We start from the raw sequence: 13,766 nt of genomic DNA, 5'->3' as shown, positions 1-13,766 counted from the left end.
TAACTAATTCCCTGCACTGAGTTGGACTGAATCAAGAGACTTAGGCATGTCGTGGGACCCAACTCGCGGGGCACCAGCTTTTAATTACGCGGCAACCGCGAAGACTTAAATGCGACAACGCTTTCTGCTACCCCGTCTGTCTGGGGGGCACCTCCTGCTCCTCCTCCTGGTCTCCCCCTCCCTAAAGTTCCCTCCTCACTCACAGAGCTCTCCTCCGTAAGAGGAGTCGGCTGAGATCCCTTCTACCTCCGGCAAAGACTGCGTGTGCGGAATCACGAGAGAAAGGAGGGTGCCACGCTGAATTCAGCAGCCAAGCAGCCTGCCTGTCTCCCCAGGGAACAGATGGGGGTGGCCAGGAACTGGGATGCACTGGTGGATCCAACACTGACAGTGAGCAGCACTGGGGTGGGCATTTCAAGCCTCCACAAACAGGCAAGTGTGCACCCAGAACTTAAGACAACTAACTAGGATTCTGATTTAATTTAAATAATCTCAGAAGCCATTTCTTTTCAACGGTTTCGAGAGATGCATTGTCAAAGCAGGCGAACAAGTCCTTCTCATGACATAAAACATGATTCTGCGGAGCCACATTCCCAGTGAGTATGTTGCATCCACAGGACTCCTGAAACAGAATGCTACGGGCACCGGTGACAGTCGCAACAAAGTTTATTACAACGAGAGGCAAGGCCAACCGATCGGGACCAACGCTCTTGATAAGAGTGTGGCTCCGAACAGCCGGGGTACAGAGTTTTTAAAGCCGATCACATCGTTTTATCGTTATCTGGGAACAGAACAGAGAAACAGTTCCCAGATGAGTTAGAAACAGTTGCCAGATGAGTCAGAAACAGTTATCGAATGAGGTGATTATTTTAGACTTTCTGCCGCTAAGTTGCAACCAGTGGATCTCCTTGACCCTGTCTCTGATGCTCTTGTTTTGAGCTTTTGTTTCCTTCATTGGTAAAGCCTGATTCACAAGAGTATGAAGTATGATTTACAAGAGTAAAAGCAAGGCTGTTATCTTTTGACCTTCAGTGTCAGAACAAAGTTGTTATTTTTCAAGCTAAGCGTTAGCCCTACACTACAATTTAACCCTTACAAGTACGTGCCGAGTCTTTAGCAACTCCGCACGTGACGCCGACTGACGGGCTACAGAAAAATGAACAAAATAGAGAAGCGTCACCTTGAGGTGTACAACCCATTGTGAATGCCAGAGCTTTCTTTAGTGGGGATCCCCAGGGCCTCAGTGAGTACATTGAAGGGAGGAGAGGACAGGGGAATTCTGGGGCCAGATGGCCTCGGCTCTCACCGGCAGGCATAATTTCTGCTCTCACCTGCGAGTGTGATGTCACACACCTGAGTTAGAGTCTCCTGTTCATGAAGCAACAGCAGCTTGGTTCCGGCCCCTTCCGTCCTCTGCTCCAGCATGAGGGAGAAGTGTTCGATGCCTTTGATGGAGAGCTTCTCTTGAAGAGTTAAGATGACATCCTTACAGAGGAAACATTGACAAGATGCTATCAAAACCAACACGGCTCTCTTGCAGAGTTTACCACGACCGAAAAGTGTTGCTCGAATAGGCTTCGGATCTGTAAGTTTTATACGATGCCTGGATCCTGAAGCTTGATATTCCTTTTTCCTGACCTCTCCCACCACCCCGGATCGTTATGGAGTTCAGAAACAGGGAGGCAACGGGGGGACTAGCTGGGGGAGGTGCTCGCTTGTCTTAACTTGGAAAGCTTATCAATAACTTGTGCAGTGGAGTGGGTTCGGTTCCCCTTCTTCTAGATGGGGGGGGGGCAATTAAACCACCTTGGAAAGTGGTCTACCCCAGGGGTGGGCAGAATACCCCCTGTATGCCAAATCTGCTCCCCCCCACCTGTTTGTATAAACACAGTCACACTCATTTGGTTACATAGTGTCGATGGCTGCTTTTGCCCCTTGCATCGGCAACCGAGATTGTATGGTCTGTGAAGCCTAAAATATTTGCTCCCTGGTCCTGTACAGAGAACGTTTGCTGACCCTTAGTCTACCCTTCTGTTAAGAGCATGCGGTAATGGTTGGAATGTGGGATCTGGAAAGAATCTGGTTTCCACACCCGGCTCGACTTCACGTTAGCTGTGCACCTCCGTGCAAGTTATCAAACTCGGAAGTGTCTTAATGCCCTTATCTATAACCCAGGGATGATGAGAATACCTTATAGGTCAGAACAGATACAAGGACTGAATGAGTTCATACAGAGAACACATTTATTGTGGCACTGTTTGACAGAGGTAGGGCACTAGAACAATATACATATATTAGCTTTTATTCTTTTTTTTTTTCAACATTTATTTATTTTTGGGACAGAGAGAGACAGAGCATGAACGGGGGAGGGGCAGAGAGAGAGGGAGACACAGAATCGGAAACAGGCTCCAGGCTCTGAGCCATCAGCCCAGAGCCTGACGCGGGGCTCGAACTCCCGGGCCGCGAGATCGTGACCTGGCTGAAGTCGGACGCTTGACCGACTGCGCCACCCAGGCGCCCCTATTAGCTTTTATTCTGAATCTCTGGGGAGGGTACAATGAACAAGCAATCCTTTAAAGGATTAAACCTTTAGGATCAGATAGGTGTCTTTGAAAATGAAAAAAAAAAACGTGACTTATTTTTTTCATGATCTGAAAACTAGTAAATGAGCTCTCGTTTGAAATGAAATTAAAAAAAAACAAACCCATTACTTTTTTTTTTCCATGTCCTCAAAAACTAAGTGATCTCTCGGGATAATTTACACGCCGTCGCTAAAAACTCCAAAGAACAGTGCTTTTCATCCTAAGGCAATTGTGCCCTACAGCAACATTTGGCCGCTTCTGGAGACCATTTTGGTTGTCACAATGGGGTTGGAGAGGCTATTGACATTGAGGGATGTGGCTGAACATCTTACAGTGCACAGGACAGCCCCCACAATAAAGAATTCCCTGCTCCGGGGGCGCCTGAATGGCTCAGTCGGTTGAGCATCTGACTACGGCTTAGGTCACGATCTCAGGGTTCGTGGGTTCAAGCCCCGCGTCGGGCTCTGGGCTGACAGCTGGGAGCCTGGAGCCCGTTTCAGATTCTGTGTCTCCCTCTCTCTGACCGTCCGCTGCTTGCAGTCTGTCTCTCACATTGTCTCAAAAATAAATAAACATTAAAAAAAAAAAAAAAAAAAGAATTCCCTGCTCCAAACAAAGTATCAACAATGCCAAGATGGAAAAACCCTGTAATGACATGGAGGTTTTTTTTTTTTTTTTGAAGTGATCTCTCTGAAATTTTGATTCTTCCCTATAGACCTTTCTCAGTTTCTTCAGACCCCTACAAAACAAAGATCCCCACACCCACTCACCACCCAAGAGTGGCATTCAACACAAATGCCTCGACTATACTGAATTTCATAAAAAGGTCCTCGGCTTCCTAATTTTTGTTCAAGGCCCAGAAAAGAACGAACAAAACCAGCCTTTGTGTGGCAACAAGCATGTTGTAAAATATTCTCCTGAATCACCCGAGAGGACACTGGAAAATCGATAGCAACAGCTTTTCTCCACTGCGATACTGTAGCAAGAATTTTGGCAAATGTTGTTAAACACCATCATATCGTTCGCCGTGAACTCTGCACTGTTGCCTGTTTTCTCCTCGCCATCTGCCACCCTCGGGGAAGTCAACCTCAGTCTCGTGTGGGTTCCCATAATACAGAGCCCGCAGGGAATTAACAACAGGGCTCTCCTTTACATTTACGCGTATTTCTGTTAAGGAATGCATTCAAGTCTTTACGCGTATCTTCAGGTGGGGTGGCGGGGAGCAATGGCAAGGCGCTTTCCTGACCACTGGGTATCAGAGAACAAGCTGGAGCTTCAGAGGGGTTGTAATAATGCAGCTCGAGGCCTTCAGACTACGTCTGGCCATGCCCACTCATTTCCATATGGTCTGTGTAGAAAAGGATTAGTCCTGCCCGAAGAAAGGTCTGTCTCTTTGCTCCTGGCTCTCGGGAGGTGAACTGTAAGCCCTTGGAGCGTACTGCCTGCTAGAAGTGTCTTTAGCTGGTGGTCAGATAGATAGTAGATAGTCTATGTAAACGCCGTGATTTTTTTGTGAGAAAAAAATCTGAGCAAAAGCCTGCCCACCTCTAGGCTAGCGGATCAATAATGAGAGTAACACCTCACCGTACAAGGATCGTGAGTAGGAATAAAGGAAAAGGGCTTCTGTCAGTCATCGGTATTTAAAACGAGCAGCTTTGCACGGAGTTGACGCTTGCCGTGGAAGGATTTTAAGGATGGCTTACACCCTCCGTCATCAATCTAGAACATGGTCTGCTCTATGACCTGCTAGATCGCCACCTATTCAAAGCAATTCCAAACAGGCCACCTGCTAGTATCGTGGCAGGAAGAATGCACAGTGAGTGGGCCTTCGCAGAAATGCTGCCACTTATAAGGCCTATGCTGATTAATTTAAACGCCGAGAATGAGGGGTTGACTATTGATAGACGTTTTTATCACAGACTTGATGTTCTCTTGATACATTATTGTACAGATCATCACTAGGTTTTTTTTTTTTTAAACCTCAATAAAACCTCTTTTATTGTGCCATTTGAAGAAAGCCTATTTTAGGCTGCTGGAGGCATTAGGGAACAATCAATTTCGGAACACACTTTTGTCCAATAAAAAATAGAATATGCACTTTTCTTCCCCAGGAAGGAAGCATGGAGGGAAAGAACCCATTTGCTTTGTTATAATACCCATTATGTAAAACTCACCTGTGGCTTTGCAATAATAGGACTGTTTTGCGCCTCTTCCTTTTCACCCCTTCTCCTGAGAAGCACGCCTCGTTTCTGCCTTTTTATGCATTATTTCCATGAAATTGGTGACAGCAATTAAAAGTAAATGTTATCTTTACATTACTCTCGCCCTCGTTTTTGCTGGACACCACAGTAACAGATACTCAATGAACGGCTAACGTCTTCATCCTCTCGGTGGCGGACATCGCTACGAAATCATACTGGCTTTGGGGCAGGGTGCCAAGCCTTCTTGGGGACAGCCACACTATTTTAATTAAACTGGAGTTGCATTAAAGTGACTAACCCTAGCGATCTGTCAGTGATAGCATGTTATATCATTTTGCAACACACACACACACACACACACACACACGCAGCAGAACCTTCTTAATTAAAGCTTCTGGTTTTGGTTTCTTTTTAAATATTCATACGCGCCCTTATTTGGAAGCCACCAAAGAAATCTCAGCAATAAACAGGTAGTTCTGAGAGAAGGTGCTGTCACACGAGACCGTACCTGCCGGTGTCCAGGTGGAGAGTTTAGCGGGTCCGCTTACCTTTATGGAGGTGCTGCAGTCAAAGCGAAATGATTTGGTCTGCCCATTTTCCAGATACACTTTCAAAACATTTGGCATAAAAAGAAGTGAATTATCCTTAACAGTTTCCTGTTTAACAACGACAACAACAACAACAAAGAAGATCAAAGTAGAATTCCGCTCTTTGCAGAAACAGCACCTACCTACAATTTATTCTAATCACGACATAAAACACCGCCACCACCAACTGAACTCTCTAAGGCTAAAAGGGGTCTCTCTGGTGATATCTGAGTTTAGTTGTTCAGAGGAAATCTCTTCTTTTCCAGCTGCAAATAACTCAGTCGATTCAAATGAAAGAACGTTTTTCCATCAGAAAACAAATCAGATGAATTTCTTTTTTTTTTTTTTTTTTCCTCAATCAAGGTTTCCCAGTAGAACACACAATGACAGACATGATGCCTTTGCAATTAAGCCACAATGCTTAGGACAACACGCACAGACTTTAGCAGAGCAGGCTACCTAGAAAAGAACGAGGGCCAGCAATGATGACGTTTGAACTTGGCAGAAGTCATGAAAAGGGAGTACCGAGCATTCACAAGCTTTAAGTATAAAGTTATTTTATGAAATAATTTTTAACCCATTTAGGAATGTTCCTTAAACTCAAAGGGGACATATAAGGAATGAGGTAGTGTGTTAGAGATTAAAATACTAAGTCTAGGGGCACCTAGGGGGCTTAGTCGGTTAAGTGTCCGACTTTGGCTCAGGTCACGATCTCAAGGTTCACATGGGTTCGAGCCCTGCCTCGGGCTCTGTGTCGACAGCTCAGAGCCTGGAGCCTGCTTTAGATTCTGTGTCTCCCTCTCTCTCTGCCCCTCCCTCACTTGCACTCTGCCTCTCTCTCTCAAGAATAAACATTAAAAAATTAAAAAAAAAAAACTAAGTCTCTAACAAACATCATAACTTAAAAATAATTTAAAAACAGATGCTGGAGACATGACCAAAAGTAAACAGCAGAAACATAGTCCTTTGAATTTTCTCTTTAATTGGAAATAGGGGGAGAGGGCAGGGGAAGAAGGAAGGCATGTTGGAGGAGTTCTGCCAATCCTTGGAGTGAACTGTGTTTCTCACATGTAGCCGGTCACGAAGTCATAGGGGTCAAGTGGAACTCGGCAATCCTGAAACCACATGTCCCTTGTTTACAGATGAAGAAACTGAAGACAAGATGTCCAGAGACTGGCTAATGTCCTACCGCGAATCCAATGGAACTCAGTCCCTGAGCATTTCCAGAAGAGGCTCCGTGGCTTTCGCTTCCTGTTCCTTTCTCTGAATTTCCTCCCTCTCCTTTCTCCTGTGGACTTCACACATGACTTTCCTACTACCCGATTCACTGAGTTGGTTTGCCTCCAACTCGACACGAAATAATACTCGATGACTCAGCAGAGCAAGAGCAGATGGAAAATGAAGATGGTCCCAAAGGTTGAGGAGCCGACCTGAGACTGAAGGTCCCTGCCACACACAGGCCTGTGATGAGGCAGAGGAGCTGCGGGTGATGACTGACCCCAAGAGCTGTCCTCACACACCAGCTACCTTGAATGGACCTGGTATATCCAGGGCAAAAATAGCCACAGAAGCTTCTAGTCTCCTATTCTCTCTAAAGACACATACACTGGGGCACCTGGATGGCTCAGTGGGTTGGGCGTCCGACTTCAGCTCAGGTCACGATCTCACATCTCATGAGTTCGAGCCCCACGTCGGGCACTTGCTGACAGCTCAGAGCCGGGATCCTGCTTCAGATTCTGTGTCTCCCTCTCTCTCTGCCCCTCCCCACACGTGCTCTCTCTTTCTCAGAAAGTAAATAAACATTAAAACAAAATAGATGCATACACTGATGACCCAATCTCATGCTCGGAAGCTTGAGAAAAGATGGGGTAAGTTTCAGATGACCTTCTGTGATATCACAATTCCTCTGCGACTGGAACCTTCCGGCCTTAAACTGGGATAGTCTTGTGAGATGGTAATGGATGCTAAGTGCTTTCAGGAAGACAGGGATGCCCTGTGGTGAGCAGGACAACGTGGGGTGAAAGGGGGCCGAGAGGATGGGCTGGGACGTGGCAACCGGGAGGACAAGACCACAGCTGAAATGCTCACAGGGCAGCGCAATGACAGCCCTAGGTCCCCCCTGCAAGCATCACATAGTTTCACAGATTGGCCAGCTGACTCCCGGACTCCCAAGTGGGGAAGGCACAGGTCAGCAAGTTCTGGAAAGACACTTGGACCGGGAGTGCCTAGCTCAGGATGTGCAAGCCTACATCTGCAAATCCAGATCCAGGACCACCCTCAGGGAAGAGTCTGTGACCCCTAACGAGCATGTCATGGATGAGATTTTATCCTTGTGACTCTGTTTAAACACTACCACCAGCAACAACAAAACCCGAACAGCCAAAGCTGGTATTTCAGAAGTCCAAAAACTATTAGTGCCTTAGATGACAGCTTTCGAAAAGCAAAAAACACTATGCTAGATTTTCTTGGGCAAAAAAGAATCGAAAATACAGCAACTTATTGATGTTGGCGCTATTCATTTTGAAGATCAATTATGTGCCTGAGTAATCATGATTTCTATTGAGACCCATTGACAGAGATCCGGGCAGTATTTCCTCACTTCTGGTTGCATATATGAAACTTCCCCATTACTTTAACTTGTCTCCATTTTGATTAATTGAAAGGAAAGAGACATTTAATTTTGAGTAAGGAAAAACTTAGGGAAACCTTTCTCAAAATATATAAGGGGAGGATGCTTAGTTGGCAGAATGGGAAGAAGTAGGCGGAAGTTACAAAGAGGTGTATTTTACTGAATATGAGGCAACGCCAGTGATCTCAAATCAAACAAACTCCTTTGCAAAGTAGCGAGGTCTCTAACACTGGAATCATTCGAAGAAAACACTGGACTACTACGTATCGTGGATACACCAGAGGGAACATGTCAACAGCCCTGTGAAATCCAACAAAGACTTCTAAATTGATCATTCCAGAAGAGCGACTGGCCTTGCCTAGTAAAAGGCCCCTGTTTCAGCGACTCTCTCTGAGTCACAAGCAGACAACGGTCAACTCACCGACACTTGGCCATTGATGATGACCTCCTCGGAGAATCGCACTTTGACTGGATTGGACTTTAATCTTGCCTTTTTTGCAGCACTAATAAATGCTGATTTGGGAGACTAGAAACAAGAAAACATTTGACAGGATTATTGGTAACATAATGCAGACCTTGTACCAGTTGTTTTCTATCTTGTCTTCTCAAAAATGTAAAACACGAATTACGGATGCAATCAAAACCCTGTCATGCGCATAAAGTAGTAAGTTTGACTTAGCAGACCAAACTGCAAACAGCACGTTCCATGTTCTTACTGAGCACATTTCCAAGGATCTTTCGATTTTTTGTTTTTTAAAATTTTTAAAAAAAGTTTATTTATGTTGAGAGACAGGGCGTGAGCAAGGGAGGGGTGGAGAGGGAGAGAGAGAGAGAGAGAGAGAGAGAGAGAGAGAAGCCCAAGCAGGCTCCATGCTATCAGCACAGAGCCCAAGATGGGGCTCAGTCTCACGAACCGTGAGATCATGACCTGAGCCAAAATCAAGAGTCAGAAGCTTAACCGACTGAGCCACCTAGGTGCCCCTACAAAGATCTTTAAAAAAATTTTTTTAATGTTTATTTATTTTTGAGAGACAGAGAGACAGAACGCAAGCAGGGGAGGGGCACAGAGAGAGGGAGACACAGAATCCAAAGCAGGCTCCAGGCTCTGGACGCGCCAGCGCAGAGCCCAACACAGGGCTCGAACCCATGAACTGCGAGATCATGACCTAAGCCAAAGTCGAACGCTCAACCGACTGAGCCACCCAGGCGCCCTTCCAAGGATCTTTTTAAATGATGGCTGTGAAAGGACAGAAGCCTGGCTTTTTAAAAACATATTTATGTATGTATTTGGAAAAAGAGAGAGTGAGCACGAGCAGGGGAGGGACACAGAGAGAGAGGGAGAGAGAGAATCCTAAGCAGGCTCCGGGCTGTCAGCGTCCACCTTTGGCTCAGGTCATAATCTCAGGGCCATGAGATGGAGCACAGAGCCTGCTTGGGATTCTCTCTCCCCTCTCTCCCGCTCTCTCTCTCTCTCTTTCAAAATAAATAAACATTAAAAAAAAAAGTCCTACTACAGAGCTAAAGGGATGTGACAGTGGTGTTCTCCTCAGTATCTCTGTAATTACAGGCCAAGTTTAGTAACGATTAACAAATCGTACAGCCGTGAGTTCATTTGCTGTCAATGTGCCATTTTTTAGCTGAAGGGAAAACATTATTCTCCCTTAATGGTTTTAAGCAGGAGATATTTACGTTGGCATAACGGGTTTAGCACAAGTGAAGCGGCTGTAAGAAAGCTACCCAGAACAGACACTACTAATTAGGCGAGGTGCTTCAACGATGAAGCAGCCGCTGCTCCAGCACTGGTTGGGAAGGAAGGGTCGCACACGTGTTCAACATGGCGGATACTGAGGTGGATCCCTCTGTGCGTCTGAATTTGTAAATGTGCTGTTTGGCCAGATTTTTCTAAAATGGTCTACATCACTCCTTGCCTCAATAAAAAAGTACTTAACAGAACTTAGTTTGTCTTATGCATATCATTTGGTATATAATCTTAGAAGGGATTGATGTTTTCATGGAAGTGGTAAGGTGATTAGCCCCTAAAGTCAGTGGCCCCATAGAGCAGAACTTGTCAAGCTGGGGGTGTTCCTCTCTTCTCTCTGTAGCTATAGCATGCCCATCTCTTATGGCCTCCTTGCTCCCATATTTATTTACCGTGCCCTAATGACAAACCTGGAAAACCAGCAAGGAGACTAGATAGCCAAGGTGGTTAGTCAAGTAAATACTGTTCTATGTGTATTTGCAAGTCAACAGACTTGGGGATCAAAGTCCAAGAATTCATACAAGTGCATTTTTCTTGTTGTGGACTTGTGACTATTCCATGCAATCAACATCCATTTGAAAAATTACTTTTTGACCATAACAACATAAGCTCTTCATGTCTGAAGGTGACTGAATTAGAGTCAACAAGATAATGGCTTATTCCACTGGCTGGAGTTATTTCTGGCACACGGGGTATGTAAACCAGGCAGGACTGTGTTTTTTACTCAGATCTCTTTTTGCGGCTCAAAAAAACATACAATGTACACCACTCAGAAACCCAAGGAATTAATTCTTAGCAACCTGTAGACCTGTGGGTGCTGATCACAAGCACTTCATATCCTGTGGTGGAAATGACAAGTAATTACCATCTAGAATAATCAGATTCTTTTGCTGTTAATTAATTTTGAGATCAGAAGGGCTCTAATCAGTCTCTGCACCTCTTTCCAAATTTGCTGTTGCTAAGGTGGCCAGAGTAGACGTATGGTGTGCTCCTGATGCTTTTAGTTGCTCTTAGAAGTCACTAGAACATTGTTTGAAAAAAAATCACACGAATAAGAGACATTTCTGAAACTGAAGCGTAAGGTCTTGAATTTGCAGTCTCTCTACGTCTACAGTACTATTGGCAGAGTAGACACTGAGTAAATGTTTGGTGGGGTCTAACTAGCCACAGTCATCACGGGGTAACTTAGCTTGGAGTTCCCCCAAAGCAGAACCCGAGACAAGGAATCATGGGCAGGGAACAGTTATGGGAGGTGCTTCAAGGAAGCATGCAGAGGCGAGCAGGAGAAAGGGAGACGGGGCAGAAGAGGAAGCCAATGAAGCATTCTGTAAGTCCGTCACCACCGTAAGCAACTGGGGCTTAACCCTGTTGGGAAACTCCAGGAATGAGGCAGACCACAGTCATCAGAGTTATCATGTCCGAGGAGGAGACAGAGAGCTAGGGCATGTGTTCACCAGCTCCTGTCAGTCAGTGATGGAGTGGCTGCTCTTTTGGGAATGAGGACTCCTCAGTACCTCTGGCCTGCTGCACGGGCATCTGCCTGTGGCCAGAAAAAAACCCCACAGACAATCACCGGTCTCTCAGCTGGCAATTGGGCTGGCGTGCTCCACGTGACACATGCCAAGAAGATGTGGCCTGGGTGCCGATGCCATCTGATACACTGGGCCTCCCTCGGGTGCGTGGGACGGAGTGGAAGCAGGGCAGGAAGTGAGAAGCAGGCAAACAGGTCTGTCTCCTCTTTGGCCTAGAAACAACCCAAGTTCATGGGAATCGTGGTAGCTCCAGGGCAACAGCACCGAGACCGACTTCTCTCAAGTCCCACTGAGCTGGGACTGTGTGAGGGGAGGTAATCGAGACTCTTCCAATAATCTCTGTCTCAGGCCGCGTCAGAACTAGGGAGTTCTGGAAGTTCTAGACTTGGGAACTGTGGAAGGCAGGGTCAAAGGAAAGCAGGAAGGATCTGGCCAAGAAAGCTCTCTAATAAATGGAAACAGCGCAAGGAAAGGAGATGGTAGGTCAGAAGAAAACAAATAAAGTCCCCAAGAAATCTGGAAATTCCTTTCCTAAAATGCCATCGTCATAGAATGGGGAAATACTACTAAATACAGATGAAGATTTATCCACGAAGGTGCTGTGTGCACAAGCAGAAGAGTAAACGATCAAAGTCAGTATGAAGCGTTTGGTAATAGGGTGTCGGTTAAGTAAATCTTGGTTTAGTATAATGTTTTACAGCCATGTATATGGTGCTTAGAAGGCATTCTGGATGATATGGAAACATGCTTCTGATCCGCTAAGTGAAAGAAGCAGAATGAAGCTGTATGTAAAAGATCTCCACTACTGACACTGGCTGCCTCCGGGGAAAAGATGTGTTCATACTTATCTTCTTGCGTCTGTGTCTCCTTCTGTACTTCCATCACGTCAAAATGGGGGGAAGGAGAGAACCGTCTACAATACTTTAAAAACGAGGCAGCAGCCTGTTAGGAAGGACTTCTCCAAAAACTTCGGGAATTGTGAGACTCTTCTCCCGGGCCCGCTGGAGCTGGGCCTCAGGAAAGACTGATTTCCATGGCTGGGCTCGCTTTGGGTGCCCTGGGACCAAGTCCAGGGAGGCGAGAAGGGGTAAACATCAACTCTCTGTCTTGACTGGACCTTGTTATGCAGGGGAAATGCGACATAACAAAGGTTGGCCAGCAAGTGACAAAACAAATTAAAATGCTAATTTTCACTCTCCGCAATGAAGTAGACTTTATACACTTTCTTTCGGTCTGGTGGCTCATCTGTTTCGATAGGTCAATCCTGGCTGCTGAGAGAATGTTCAGCAAATACACGGATCCCATATGTTTCTGTATTTTAAAAAGCAACGCGCTGGTAGGGAAATCCAAACATAAAAATGTAAGTAACAACGTGTAGGCTCTTCTCCCGCCTTCTTTTCTCTCTGAGTCCAATCGATCTGTTGAAATGACTTGGGGGTTCTACTCCCTCATTTCTGTTCCCACATTTCAGAGGAGAAAGCCACTTTGGGCCAGATCAGTAAGGGAAGACTCTAGGTGGGGCAGTGGTTCCCAAGTGGCGGCAATCCACCCCTCCCCCCCCCCCCCAAGGGACACTTGGCAATGTCTGGAGACATTTTTGGTTGTCACAACTTGGGGAGAGGGTGCTACAGGCATCTAGTGGGTAGAGGCCAGAGATACCGCTAAGTATCGTACAGTGCCCAGAATGGCGCCACAGAACGCGGAGATCTCCAGCCCCAGTGTCGGCAGTGGTGACGGTAAAGAACGCTGAGGTAGCATTGAGAGTTTGCGCGGAGGCTTGGAAGGTGAGAAGGGTCTGGCTAGGCTAAGGACGTGTTGGGCTGGAGGATGCGGTGGGCATTTCAGGAAGGAGGGCTGGTCAAGGCAAGTCAAAGATGAGGATTCCCTCACAGCGGCCGGGCAGGGGGAGAGTGCTGCCGAAAGCAGGGGTACAGCTATTGGCCAGCAAAGCAGGCAACACTTGCTCCTAAATGTTGCGGCTAAATGTTCACCTTCCATATGGCACAGTATCAACAGCCACCTGAACTCGTGGAAAGTTCCAGATCATCTATTACAGCAAGTTCCATGACCCACTGATAACAGTGAGTGTTCATATGACTAACCTGTGAGTATTCATGCACCCTCAACTGGCAAAAACAGCAAGCAAAGCCACAAGGCACAACCCCACACTTAAGTGGCAAAACCCTTGCTCTTTCTCCAGGTTTATGGCACGGCATGAAACATTACGTCACATTGCCAGAATAACCTGGTTTGCCATAAAACGGTTCTGATCTTGCTGTGTAATAGGTTATAAAGTGGGAAGAGAGAATTCAGGAAAGACCATATAAACTTGAAGTTCCACCAGGAAGTTACGGTTGGTCAGCCACTTGGTTATTGCAGACATTCCCATTGGCTTCACCTAACGTATTTGTCCACTGTGAAGAAATGAGAGAGCGTGGACAGATTTGAAGAGGGTGTGAGTGACAGTTTGGTTAAC

The 13,766-nt window shown here is 46.1% G+C and overlaps 1 protein-coding gene across 5 annotated transcripts in view; it reads right to left on the bottom strand.

Annotated features, from left to right (window-relative positions):
- FRMPD4 (FERM and PDZ domain containing 4) overlaps positions 1-13,766 on the bottom strand; it is an 881,306-nt gene that overhangs the window by 26,790 nt on the left and 840,750 nt on the right. For all 5 annotated transcript variants that reach the window (XM_047843671.1, XM_047843668.1, XM_047843672.1 and 2 more), the window contains 3 exons: positions 8,421-8,525; positions 5,332-5,439; positions 1,354-1,485 (listed from right to left, as the gene is read on the bottom strand). In XM_047843671.1, coding sequence (XP_047699627.1) covers positions 1,354-1,485; positions 5,332-5,439; positions 8,421-8,525 — 345 coding nt within the window. The remainder of the gene's footprint in view (positions 1-1,353; positions 1,486-5,331; positions 5,440-8,420; positions 8,526-13,766) is intronic.

The sequence above is a fragment of the Prionailurus viverrinus genome, chromosome X (genome assembly GCF_022837055.1).
Source record: "Prionailurus viverrinus isolate Anna chromosome X, UM_Priviv_1.0, whole genome shotgun sequence".
Taxonomy (NCBI): domain Eukaryota; kingdom Metazoa; phylum Chordata; class Mammalia; order Carnivora; family Felidae; genus Prionailurus; species Prionailurus viverrinus.
Note: the sequence above shows the minus strand (reverse complement) of the source record. Positions and strands in the feature narration are given on the sequence as shown.